Source organism: Diabrotica undecimpunctata, chromosome 7, assembly GCF_040954645.1.
Source record: "Diabrotica undecimpunctata isolate CICGRU chromosome 7, icDiaUnde3, whole genome shotgun sequence".
Taxonomy (NCBI): domain Eukaryota; kingdom Metazoa; phylum Arthropoda; class Insecta; order Coleoptera; family Chrysomelidae; genus Diabrotica; species Diabrotica undecimpunctata.
The window spans coordinates 65,380,390-65,394,474 of record NC_092809.1 but is presented as its reverse complement, the minus strand read 5'-3'; the positions used below and the strand labels follow the sequence as shown (position 1 = coordinate 65,394,474).

The window sequence follows — 14,085 nt, the reverse complement described above, 5'->3', positions numbered from 1 at the left end:
CTCTCTCCCGGAGAGGTAAATCGTGAGTGCCTCAGAAGACGATACATGATATAGCTGAACATAAGACTTTTTCTGTTAGTTTCTATTTAATTGCTCGAAATCTCGTTAATCTAAATGTCAACTGCTTTCGCTATTAAAAAAGCTTCCGCAGCCTCGCCAACCATCTTAAGGTATTGATTTTTTGGATGATCTTTGCAACATGTGTGGACGGACATCTTTGTAGTTATAAAAGGCCCTTATTATAAATGACCCTAATGATTGTCCCTTTCAGTGGAGGAAAGACGACACAGAATTTACAAAAGGCTCTTTACAAGCGCTTTGAATATACTAGCCACGGGCTGTATAAGTCTAACCATTTATGGTTAAATTTTCTTTTAAATGTACAGCATCTCTCACAAAATCATAATCTGTAGTCAGCACCCAAGTTTCTTTCAGCTAATTTTATTTTTTCTAGAACTGGCAGCATAGTTACACTTCCCACGTATCTGCCAATATCATAAATGTGGTTATCAGTATCTTAGGCCGATAACTCGATACTGATACTTCTTTGTCTTTTTTATTTCCTAAGGGCGGATCTGTTTGAACATCCGAATTAGTTGATGAAACATCCAGTTTGCCTTAGTTTAGGCTATTGTTCACAATGAAAAATTTGAAATAATAAGGAAGAAAATCGAAACGGAATTTTTATGGTTGAATATGTTGGTAAGTTTGGTATAGGTTTGGTAGGTAAATTTCTGATAGAATTTTTGCTGGTCTTATGATTCTCGATTTATATCTTGAATTACTGAGATAATATATGACTGCGGCTATATGAGAACACGAACTCACAGTGCGTAACCCATTTGCACAGTCACATGCGTGGCGCAAACTACCACCATAACCAATTGAATCAGGTTTATACTCAATGTAGCATTTATAGGCCTTACTGCTTATATGCCTGGATATTATCAGTAATTTAATAATCTTTAGTTTCATTGTAATATACTTCAAATTGATGTTATTACTATCATCCATCAACTCAGCCAAATAGCAAATCGCTTAACCCAACTGACAGGTTCCCGAAAAAAAATTTTGAGGTCCCTTTCAGTCTGAAAAGTTAATGATTTCTTGCAATATCAGCTTGGTCGTTGTAGTTGGATGTCTTGACCACCTGGATGTCTCAGCTTCTATTGCTAAAGTATTCTCACCTTGATTAGATTTTTACATTCTTTCGATTATTATATTCTGTTACCCATCATCATTTTGATCACTATTCAAACGCTAAAACTCAAATTCTTGATCTTGTGGTAACAAAAACAATATGTAATTACATGCTCTAACATAGGCTAGGGTAGCACCTTATACTTACTGCAATTGATATTAGTAAGTAAGCACAATTTAACTTTCACAAATCAGCCTCTGACGATATCTTAAAATTCACATCTACTATGATCCAAAATAGTAAATTCGACACTCTTCGTTTCCTTACTGAATCGATAAATCATTCGATCGATACAAAATATTGATACATATCGCACTTTGATAATTTGAGTTCGAGAATATCGTAACTGATGGCGGACGCATACGCGCGCCTATGTGATAATTTTAATATACTCCATTCTTTCGATACTTTTCCATGTGATTGATAGTTTTCAAGATCCTCGATAATATTGCAACGGATTTTAGGAAAAGATGATTATTTGATGATAAGGCTAAGACAGTCAAAGTGATACGAAGTCGACGCGACGGCGGTACGAAGGCGATACGAAGGCGACACCAAGGCGAAAGCAGTGACGACAGAAACAATGTCTGCAACGCTCATACTTCCATTGTCGTTGTCATGGTTGCGGATCATGAACGTAGCAGACATTGTTGTTGTCGCCACTGCTTTCGTCTTAGCCTTCGTATCGCCTTCGTGTCGCCGTCGCCTTCGTATCGCTTTGACTGTGTTAGCTCATAGAGTACGATACGCGCGCCTATAGGATATATGGCAATTATAATAGTTAACTCTAAACTTCGATTTGACCAACTATTTCAAGAATTTTAATATGACTCGAGATTTTCGATATTAACTCGCAACAGATATTAGGACAAAGAGATGATATATCCCATATTCGTGTTCTATCATTATCTAGTAACTTATTTATTTTGATAAACATTTGGCACTAGACCGTAATATGTAGGCAATATGTATTATCAGCTAAGGCTTGCGCACAAAAAGTGATATGCGATTAAAAGCGATAAAAACAATTATTGAGGAAGGGTCAATCATAAATTATATTCTAGAAAACTCGATTTTTTAGCAATTTGAGAATTTGTAAGTTAAGAATGATTATTTTAACAATGATGATTCATAGCCCGTAAGAAAGTAAATTGAAAAGCATACATCTAACTATCTGATTTTGAGGTAAGGTAAAAAAAAGTGTAAAAAGGATAAAAAAAACGTGGTATTTTCGACTTTTATTTTTATGAAAGAGTTAAATGGGGACTTTTAGAATAAATTTTGATATTGTTGAAGAAAAAATATTGAAAAATATTGAATTACCAACTGAGTTTTAAGGTTATGCGCAAATAAATGAGTAAAAAAACGATATTTCTGATTTTTCGATGCTTTTCACTCAGAAATTAAAAATTCTGCCTTGGCCGTTTAAAAGAACAACAAAAGAATACATAAAAAATTACTATTTAAAAGTTAGCCAAAAATTATTAACATAACCTAAAAAATTATTGAAAATTTCAATGATTTTTTCTGAGCTCAATTTGTAATATAAAAATTTGAAAAAAATCAGGCTATTTTTGTATTTAAAAGATACATCCTCATGAATTTTTTCAGATTTTTTTTAAAGCAAAATTGCGTCCAGAAAAAAATAAAGTCGAAAAAAGCTTCTTTTTTAGATTTAAGAGGTTCTATGGGCACTAGGAAGATAAAAATTTGTATGAGGTCATGTTTTTATATGCTTTATTGAAAGAATAAGTTGCAGTGCTGGGGCACTTTTGACCATCTTATCCCGCTATAGCTTTTATTTAAATTCTTATAAAATTTTATGTTGAAAATATGAAACTACCATTTAAAACTTACGAAATTTTATTTGTATGTCTCAACCAGTTTTAAAGCAATAAATAAATTGTCAGTTTGAAGGGTCTCCAATGGCATTTGGAGGTCTTATAAAGTTAATCAGACGGACTCGAATAATCTTTATCTTCATGAATAAATATCCGTATTATGAAATAGAAACTTACTGCTATTACCTGTCATATGGTAAATATTCTCCAATCCCATCCAAAATTCCCTTTCTAAATCTCCAAATCCAAACTTGTAGTCTATCCAAGGTAGATAAAAGTTCTGAGATCCATCAAAGCGTTTTTGAATATGTGTCCAACCACCACCTCTAGTTTCCATATCGCAAAGAACAGCGAATGGCTTGTTACTTAAAAGTGGTTTTATTTCATATACTCCAGATTTAGTATTTCCTAAAAGTTGAATTATTAGTTTCAGTTAGTTTAAATTAATAACAAGCAATAATAAAAAATGTTGTTAGTAATATTATTAATAATAAAAGAGTTGTAGTTACAAGAGTTAAAAGAGTAATTCTTGTTAATAATAAAAGAGCGCAAAAACATTGATAAGAATTTATAAACCTTCTAAACTCTAAACTAAAATCATACCATCAACAGTAAAATATAATTTAAAATTGACATTAACCTTTAACTACGGGCTAGGGTGTACTCAGTACACCAGTCGCACTAAATTGGCCGCTATTTCTGATAAGCACTGGTTGCGCACGTGTCCCTCTACCTAACCTATCTCTGATGTGTCAGCTATAAACCTCAACAGTTTGTTGTAAAATTGATTGCTGCAGAGATAGAATGACGGTTGGAAAAATTCAGGAGAAGTTTACCATATGTATGTAGTACACCAAGCACCTAGTTATGTAAGTAAATTTTGTGAGATTTATATTACGTTTATCTACTAAAAAATATCATTATTAATGTATAGCGACTTATATGTAACAAAAGCTAGACATTTTGTAACGTTTTGAATAAAAGAATTTGTAATTTGTTATTAAAATTTTAATAAAACTTTCATTTTATTATAATAAAACTAGTTTTATGATAATACATTTGATCAAATATTTTATTTTAGCATTTTCTCATAACTTAATATACCGTTATCTATTTGGATATTTGTGAGTACCTATTATTGGACTATTTAACGACCTTCTAGTTGTTTTTGTGGTCTTGTTTTTTCATGTTCTTTCTTCCATAGCAATACGGTCATGTCTCTTTGAAATATTAATTAGAAATAAATAATAAAAATTACAAACGTTGCCTCTATATATTTCTCGTAACGTTTATAAATCGAGAGGTACTACAAAATATTTACTTTGCAGGGATCGTGTACCAGTAAGAAATCCCCAAAAACTCTCAGAAGATGAACTTAGAGCTATGGCTCAAGCTATATTTGAGGAAGAATCTGATGAAGATGTTGGTGGAGACCCAGATACTTCAGACGACGAGCTAATAGAAAAAACGGAGCACGACACTGAATCAGAAGTTGATCTGAATGACGAAAATCAATATACGATTGACTCGAACACAAACAGTAACATTGAAAACAGTTCAGATCTTGATGAAGACAATGATTATTTTATAGCAAAAGACAGAAAAACTAAATGGTATAAGAAATCTCTTCTTAGCAAATTTACTAAAACTCCTTCAAAAAATATTGTCAAGATATTTCCTGGGCCAACAGTTTGTGCGAGAGATGTTACTACGGAACTAAGTGCTTTTGAAAAACTCTTTACAAATGAAATCATAGAAAATATAGTTGAATGTACAAATTTGCAGATTGCAAAAATGCGATTAAATTATGAACGGCCAAGACGGGCTAAAGATACGACTAAACAGGAAATCATGGCATTATTAGGATTATTATTTCTTGCAGGGATTAAAAAACAAAATCATACACACTTCCTCGAATTGTGGACAAAAGATGGTAACGGCTCAGAAATTTTTCGAGCCTGTATGAGCGCAGATCGATTTTTATTTTTACTTGCTGCTCTTAGGTTTGACAACAAAGATACTCGAAAGGACCGAAAATCAATTGACAAACTTGCTGCCATTCGCTTTACTCTTGATACGTTTATGAAAAACTGTAGCAGCAACTATTCCTTGGGAGAAGAAATGACTATCGATGAAATGTTGATACCTTTTAGAGGTAGATGCAACTTTGTGCAATACATTCCAAGTAAACCTGCAAAGTATGGCTTAAAAGTGTTTGTGTTATGTGACGCGCAGACCTTTTATGTCACCAATTTTGAGGTGTATTGTGGTCAACAATCAGAAGGGCCCTACAAAAAATCTAACACACCAACGGATATTACCCATCGCCTGCTTCAACCTTGGAAAGATAAAAACCTTAATTTAACATGCGACAATTGGTATACGAGTTATTCGTTGGCAATTGACCTTTTGAAGGAAAAGATAACGATGGTTGGCACACTTAAACGAAATAAAAGGGAACTACCTCCAGAGTTTTTACCAAGAAAAAACACACCAATTGGATCATCCACTTTTGGTTTTCAAAAAGAAGTTACCATTGTATCCTACACACCAAAAAAAAAATAAAGCTGTTATTCTCCTATCTACCATGCACAGTAATTCTACAGTAGATCCCGAAACAGGAAAACCAATGATAATTTTAGACTATAATTCACATAAAGGAGGCGTAGACACTGTAGACAAAATGTGCAGTACCTATTCGGTATCCCGAAGAACACGAAGATGGCCAATGGCATTGTTTTTTCAACTCCTGAATATTGCCGGAATTAACAGCCAGATCCTGTACAATGCTGCCAACATCGACAATCCTCAAAAATATAGAAGAGTTTTTCTAAAAGAATTATCATTGGCATTGATAAGACCTCATCTTTCTGAGAGGGCGGAAATACAGAGTTTACCTCTGGATTTAAAAATATTCTTGAAGAAATACAAAAACGTACAAGACGACCACGATGAAGAACCACCAGCAAAAAAACGGGGGAGGTGCCATTGTTGTAGAAGGAGCAAAAATAGAGTTACAACAATATCTTGCAACAAATGTAATAGAATGGTTTGTAAAGAGCACTCTGTTACAATTTGTGCAAATTTTAATTTAGTAGACGCAAACGAGGAAGAAAACAAAAGTGAATAGCACACATATTCTCAAATATGTTCATTTGTGAATGATTATTTACTCCTAGTTTTTAGATTTATATACTAGTTTTATAATATTTTTAATGTTAAGCTAATATACAAGAATCTCAAGAAGGTTATTTTTAGAGAAAAAGAAGTGGTTGAGTTTTTGTTCTTATATTTGTTGCTAATCTTTATATTTTCGTTATGTATTATTTTTTTTGTTAAGACATTCTCTTAAATATATGCCTACATTTATTATATACAATATATGTACTAAAAATACCTAGTTGTGGCTTTTATTGGCACGTAGTTATGACTAATGGAGGGGCGCCCGTAGTTAAAGGTTAATAAAATGTTTAGCATAAAGCAATATATTCCAGTTTATGGAGTAACTAACGTCTATTAAAAAGAAACAGACGACAAAGTTAGTTTGATAAATGTTGGATATACTTTTAGAGCAGTAACATATTCTGAGTTATATTATAAGTGGATCATGTCCAAGTAACCAATATTTTTTATATATCTAATTACAATCTCTTGTCTTGCAACTTGAGGCATGTAACACCTTTTCTTTGTTTTGTTACACTACACTATTTTGTTTCCCGATGTAGTGGTCTTGATTTTCCTCTAAAAATTTGAGACAATACTAGTTGTTCTGCTGTCGTTTTAAAAAACAATCTTGGCTTTTTATCTTTTCATTTTTGAAATACAGTCAATAATATTCCTCTTCATAAGGGTTTACATGTCTACAACTATAGACCTATTGCCTTACTACCGGTACTATTATTGAGAGACTTATAAAAGCCCGACTTATGTTCTTTCTCGGAAAAAAAGTAAAAATCAGATACCAGAAATTAGAAATAGAGGACAAGGTGCTGAAATGGAATAAAGAAAAATAAACTCACAGAAATTGAAAACTCTTCAAAAAACTAGAAAAATAAGAAAATATCGATGAAAAGGAAACAGAAAATGCAAACGAAGAAGAAAATTAGTCAATATATATTCAGGATAATATGAAAAATAAAAAAAAAGAGAAAGAGAAATAAGAAAATGACAAAAAACATTGGAACGCATAGTCAGGACGCTGCTGGATACAGGAAAAATGAAAAAACTAGAGAAATAGTAAAAAAAAACACAAGATATATATTCCAGTAATTCAGAAAACCAGATAAAGGAAAAGAAAAATTATACAGTATGGTATGCAGGTGAAGAAAAAGAAGGATATAAAGCAAGGGCTTTTATAGTGATAGGAGAAATAAGACACAAAGTTCTGGAATGTATACCAAGAATTATAAGAATATCATAGATACAAGTAAACAGCAAACCGAATATGTTTTCCATAATAAATATCTATGCACACACAGAAAATAGTGATGACTTGATAAAATAGCAGTTCGATGAAATACTAGAAGAAAACGCCGAGAAAATCCTAGGAGAAGATATATTAATCTTTATAGGAGATTTCAAGGCAGAAATAGGCAAAGAAAATTGCTTCAGAGGAGTTGCAGGTGCAAATTTAAGACATAACACAACAAACAATAATAAGGACACAGACTATGAAATTTAACAGCAGCATTAAACATGGACATAAGTAGCACGAGATATAAACACAAAGACATACATAAAATAACATGGATAATACCAGGAAGTCTACAGGGAAATCAAAGAGACCATACTAATTAAAAAGACACACAAACAATTGATAAATGGCGTTAGAGCTCACAGAGGGGCTCACATCGATTTGCACCATATGTTAGTGATTACAAAAGATAAAACAAAAACAACGAAAAGTACAAGGCGAAAAGCACAGAAAATATGAGACGTAAACAAATTGAAAGGGAAAGAAGTAAGAAGAAGATTTTTTACAAGAAATAAATATAGAGATGCGAGAAACGAACAATAAATGGAGGAACAGTAGAAAAAAATCAAATAAGAAATAACAATGCAGCAGAGTAAGTGGTTGACAAAATGCAAAATAAAAAAAGAAATAATTGGTTTGATCATAGGTGCAAATTAGCAGTGGAAGAAAAAAAATTAAACAAGATTGAAATGGTTAAGCACAACTAAAGAAAAAGACCGAGAAAAATACAAATACTTAAAACTAGGTAAGCGAAAACGGACAGCTAATATACCTATAGAAGCAGAAAAATGGCAGAAGTACTTCAAAGAAATATATCAAGAAACGGATAGAAGAAAAGAAAGAGAACCAATAACGAACTTGGAACAAGATGAAGAAAAAGAAGAATTGACCTATACAGAAGTGAAAGGGAAAATATGCAGAATTTAAAATGAGAAAACAGCGGGAGAAGACGGAATATGGGCAGAACTTATAAAATATGGGGAGGCACTATACAGAGTATAGTATACTTTAGAAAAGAAAGATCCACGATAGACACTATACATACGCTAAAACAAGTGATAGAGAAGACATACGAGTACGACGGAGAAACACATATACTTTTTCTAAGCTTTACAGACGTTTGACAAACTAAACAGAAGAAAAATGATCCAAGACTTACAAGAGAGAATCAAATAAAATTATAAGAATGATAAAAAGAACAGAAGAAAAAGAAAAGAAATAGTAAAAATAAAAAATGGAGTGAGACAAGGAGATGCGATCTCAACGGTACTATTTATTACTAGACAAGATAATAAAAATGCTGTCAAATGCAGGAACTCTAAACAAGAATGCAGTACAAGTAATCGGATATGCAGGCGATATAACCATAGTAGTAACAGATAAAAATGCATTAAAGAAAACCTTCCAAGAAATAGAAAATAAAGCCAAACTGAGAGGAATGAAAATAAAACAAAATACATAATTGTAAGCAAGAAAAAGAAGACACAAATGACATAACTGGCAATAGATGTACACAATTCGGAAGAGGTTAAAACATTAAAATATTTGGGAGTACTAGTCAACAGAAGAAATAAAGATATATATATGAAAAGAAGAATTCAAGCGAAAAATACAGCGTTTTATAGAAATAAAAAAATGGATGGAGATAAGAAGATAAGCAAAAACACAAAAATGAAAATCTACAAAACAACTATAAGACCAATAGTAGTATATGCTGCAGAAAAATTTACATTAATAGCAAGAGAAGGAGAGCAACTGAAAGTTTTTGAGAGGAAGATTATTAGAAAAATACTGGGACCAAAGAGGGAAAGACAATGAATGAATCACAAAATACAAGAATGAACGGACCAAGAGAACATAGTTAGAGCAATAAAAGTAAAAAGAATTAGATGGTGTGGGCACATAATGAGAAGAAAGAAGAGCAATACGTTAAAAGTTATAACGGAATGGATACCACCAGGAAAAAAACCAGAGGCAGACCTACATTGAGATAGAGACATCAAGAGAAAGAAGACTTAAGGAGTGTGGAAACTAGAAATATAGAAAAGACAATCAAAGAGAGATACGAATGGAGAAAAGTAGTGGAAACAGCGAAGTCACACCAGAAACTGTACAACCAAACCCAGAATTGGATGATCCCTACACAATAAGGATCTTTAAGTGAAAACAGCTTTAGCTTCTTCGGAAGCATATAGCTTTTATCTATGTCCTTTCTCGTTGAAAACAGCATTTTATCACAAGATCAGTTCGGCTTTGTATATAATAAATGTACCAGTGATGCTATGTTTTCTGTACTACATAAGGTTTACGAAGCTCTAAACAATAATCTTTACACAGCAACTATTTTCTGTGACTATGCTAAAGCTTTTGATTGTGTAAATAACAATATTTTGATAAAAAAAAACTAAATTTCTACTGAACTTAGGTATTTTGTATCTCCTGTGTTGACAGAGTGGAGGTTATCCCGGAAATGGCACTAGGCTCGGATTTCAGTCTGGTAGAGGTATCTTGGTCGGGGTTATTTATAGCCCAAAATACAAAGAATTAGTTAGTGAAGTACTGAAAATAAAGATAAGAGAAGTTGGAAGATAAAGAGAAGAGAAGTTAATTGGGCACCACCTTATTTTTAAAGGAACAGGGAAACCTACGATATATAAAATAAGATAAAGAGAAAGTTAAAATACGGTTAGGATAATCACGCGAGAATAAAATAAACCGTGAGAGAAAAGTTATTATGGTTACGCGGTACAAACTTAATATTTCGCCACATATACATTGTTTATATAATAAGTCAAAATCGTAATATCTGTTTGCTAAATCAAAGTTACTGAAATGTTTGATTGTGATCACCTTAAATTATGTGTATAAAATTTATGATAAATAATATAAACTACATATAAAACAAATCTGTCGTAGCTCGTATGTATATACATACCGTAAATTTATGATATTAATAGTTCGTTTGGTTGGGTTCAAAATAAACAAACCATAAATAAATTAACGGCACTGAACTTTAGTCATAAATTAATTTCTAACGATTTAAGTAGCACCGGAGAAAAGAGGATCGTTCAATCATATCGGCTACTCACAATTGAAGAATACGATATTGTCGATATAGTCACAGGTAATAATGTTCTTTCATAGAACGGTCATCGACACAGGTTTTTGACAGGTTGCACCCGCAACTGGTATATTGGGACGTCTCAAACAGCGTAGATGATCTAAGTAAGGTACCGAATTACCGTGGATTCAATCAGCAAATCAATGTAAGTACAGGTAATACATCAGATCAATCCTCACAATAGACTAGATTGGAATAGAATAGACTGAACTAAATAAATGGAGGAAACAGCAAACATAATTGACTCAGTGTCATCTAATTGGAGGACGTCTGCACGACAAGAGAAAAAAATTACTGTAGAAAGCACTGTATGAAGATACATGATACGCTTACCGCCTTTTGATAGAGACAAGTCCGGTGTGGTCTTATTTTTTATATTTTCTACTTTTTCCTGACTGAAAAGATTATTTCATAGAAGAGCCACATCTCAGCTTTTCTTAGAAGATAAGCTGAAACAGGCGTGAAAAATCGCTCGTTGCTTAAGGGTTATTTTTATTGCGTCTAGCAAAGTATATAGACATAGGTGGCGTAAAAGTAATTTTCTAAGGGAAATAATTAAGGAAATTTTAAACATGCTTCAATTTCTTTGAGTTGGTTCTAATCGTACTTGGAAAATAGAAAACAACTAGTTAGAGCAAATAATACTGAGTCTAGTCACACAAAAATTTTATGTGGAGCACCACAATTTTCAGTATTGGGTCCTCTACTTTGCCTTATCTCTATAAATGACATCACTAACTTGAAAATCCATAGAAAATTTCTTCTTTTAGTTGAAGATACCAGTATCACCTGAAGGAACTCTAATATGGTAACTCTTCATACAACTATAACTTCTGATCTATTTAAAATAAAAACCTGGTCCCACTCTAATTTACTTCCTTTTAACGTGGATAATACATTTTGAGTTAAGGTACAATAGATTAGACCATATTGTCATTTATAAAGAAAAACAAACAAGGTATGGTGTACCTATATCATAAGCATGTAGCGTTCAGATTTAAAAAGTGCGATGATGTGTCCTCCAGAGGCGTGTCAGCCGGAAGTTGACAGCCGTGCCGGACGCATCAAGGAATTTGGATATTGGTCAAAATACTTGGGAATTCCAAGTTTGGCCAAATCCAAATTTCTAATTGACTTCGATGCAGGGAAATTCCACTTTTGCTACGTAAAACAAAGGATTTGTTTTACATAAAAGGAGGTAGATTTTCTCTCATCGGTCAGTCGAGCTTGCCTCTTCTACTGTAGACCTAGTCGGTGCTACTATTGTTCCTACTAAGTTATTGTTTTATTTCTGATTTCCTATATACCGTTTTTATTTTAGCATTATTGTATATTCAGACCTTTTCAGGTTAGAATATTACATTGATCTATATTTGTTCATGTACTGATTGTTTGATATTTTATTTGATTATTCTGATTGTTTATTTTCTTGTATTTGTATCTAAGCTGTTCTTCCGTAAGTTAAGAACACCTAGGAATATTTATCTTGCCTTTTCTATTTTATATATTTGATTTTGTACTTTGTATCTAAGTAGTTCTTTTCGGTAAGTCAAAGAGCTCTTAGAAGTATTTCTCTTGTTATATATCTGACTTGTTATTTTATTATGTGTCTAAGTCGTTCTTTTCCGGTAAGTCAAAAGAACCCTTAGAAATATTTTTATATCGCATTATTATTTCTGATATTTTATCTAAGATATTTTCTTCCGTAAAATAAGAAAATACTTATATATTTGTCTATTTCATTTTTCCATTTTTTGCTAAGCTGTTTCTTCCGTAAGTCAAGAAACACTTGGCAATATTTTCACATCTTTTCTATATTTGATTTTTCTTATTTTCTATTATAAGTCGTTTCTTCCGTAAGTCAAGAAACACTTAGAAATATTGCCATATTTTACTCTTACATTTACATATTTCATTTATCTATATTACTGTCCTAAGTTGTTTCTTCCGTAAGTCAAGAAACACTTAGAAACATTTTTCTTTGCATTATATTTTTATACCATTTAATTAACTTGTTTACTAAGTTATTCCTTCCGTAAGTCAAGGAATACTTAGATCATTTTTACCTATCTGTTTTCCATTTTTGCTCTGTTACTTTGTAACTGTCCCTTGGAACCGTTACCTATAACAGATATTTGTCACTGGAACTGTTATTTATAACAGCGGTGGTATTTAACCTTTCTACCAGCGACAAACCAAAGATGGTGAATACCCGATCCAATTCCGGGGATAGGAAGAAGCCCGAAGAGCCGGCGATGGGTCCTACAGGCCCAAATGCCCCCTCTCGGCAACAGTTGCACCTTAAACTAAATCATGTTTTTTAGTTATCATAATAAAAATTAGTTAAATTTTTATACTTGGTTTCATTTATTGTATAATGAAAGCATTGGTCCTTGCGTATCTTGGATTCTTACTGTTGTTTATAACATACACCTGATATTTGAAAAACGGACAATCTTAATTAAAACTTATATTTATAAAACTTATATCTATGGAGGGCGGTACAATGATCACAAGTCACAAAATTACTGTATTGCTTATAACATACAACATACACCGCAATATTTTTTTCTACCGATTGGTATAAAATACATAAGTGAATGCACTCTCGTAAGAATTTTAGAGCAATGGTTAAAAGGTACTCACTTGGAAATCATATAATAGAGGGCGGTAAAAAAGTATTAAATCTGACTTATGACTTTTGTACCGTTTGATTTATGAACGGTTTAGTTCATTGCCATTGAGTTTAATCGGTACAAATGACATGAGTCAGTGACTCGGTTTAATAAGATTAGGTATTCCAAGAAGATTTAACAAGTGTTGTTAAGACATTCCGATGCTTGTCTAATGCAATACAATTCTGGGAACTTGGGTTTCGTTTATTTCATTCTTCGTTGCTTGACAAGCCCTGCTTGGTGTGTAATTATGTATAACTATTGTGCAGTTAGATACACAAAAATGATTAATTAAAGCTTTTAATAATTTTTCTATAATAAAAGAAATTGTAATAAAGAAATGAGATTTGTTTTATTGTTGGAGGTTAAACTACTTACCAATAATAGGTAATCGCCACTGCCAATGTACTGAGAATGGAATTGTTTACTAACCCTTGGGAATTGGTTCTCTGTTTACAGTGTGTAAGTAAACAAGTGCATTTATGGGAAGCAGAGGTAAAAGTTGATAGACATGGTGTTTAGGGAGACGAGTAAATCGAGATATTTACCTGATATAGCACAAAATCAACAATCGGATACAATGCATTCTTCACCATCGCCCTCTGTTGTTTCCGAACTAATGGACATTTTTGATGCATTTAGTGACAGTGATTCAAGCTATGTTCCTGACGGAGATTCTGATAGTAAAGAATCACACCCAATACTAACAACTAAGGCTTATTCGTCTATAGAACTGAGCCACTGTTCTCCCAGTATATTAGAAAGGCCATTTA

General features: G+C 32.5%; 1 protein-coding gene across 2 annotated transcripts in view; it reads right to left on the bottom strand.

The window, feature by feature from the left end:
• The window catches only part of LOC140446794 (microfibril-associated glycoprotein 4-like), a 50,853-nt gene that overhangs the window by 11,625 nt on the left and 25,143 nt on the right, over positions 1-14,085 (bottom strand). The window contains exon 4 of one of the 2 annotated variants that reach the window (XM_072539383.1): positions 3,220-3,450. In XM_072539383.1, coding sequence (XP_072395484.1) covers positions 3,220-3,450 — 231 coding nt within the window. The remainder of the gene's footprint in view (positions 1-3,219; positions 3,451-14,085) is intronic. The other variant, XM_072539384.1, reaches the window with a different exon arrangement.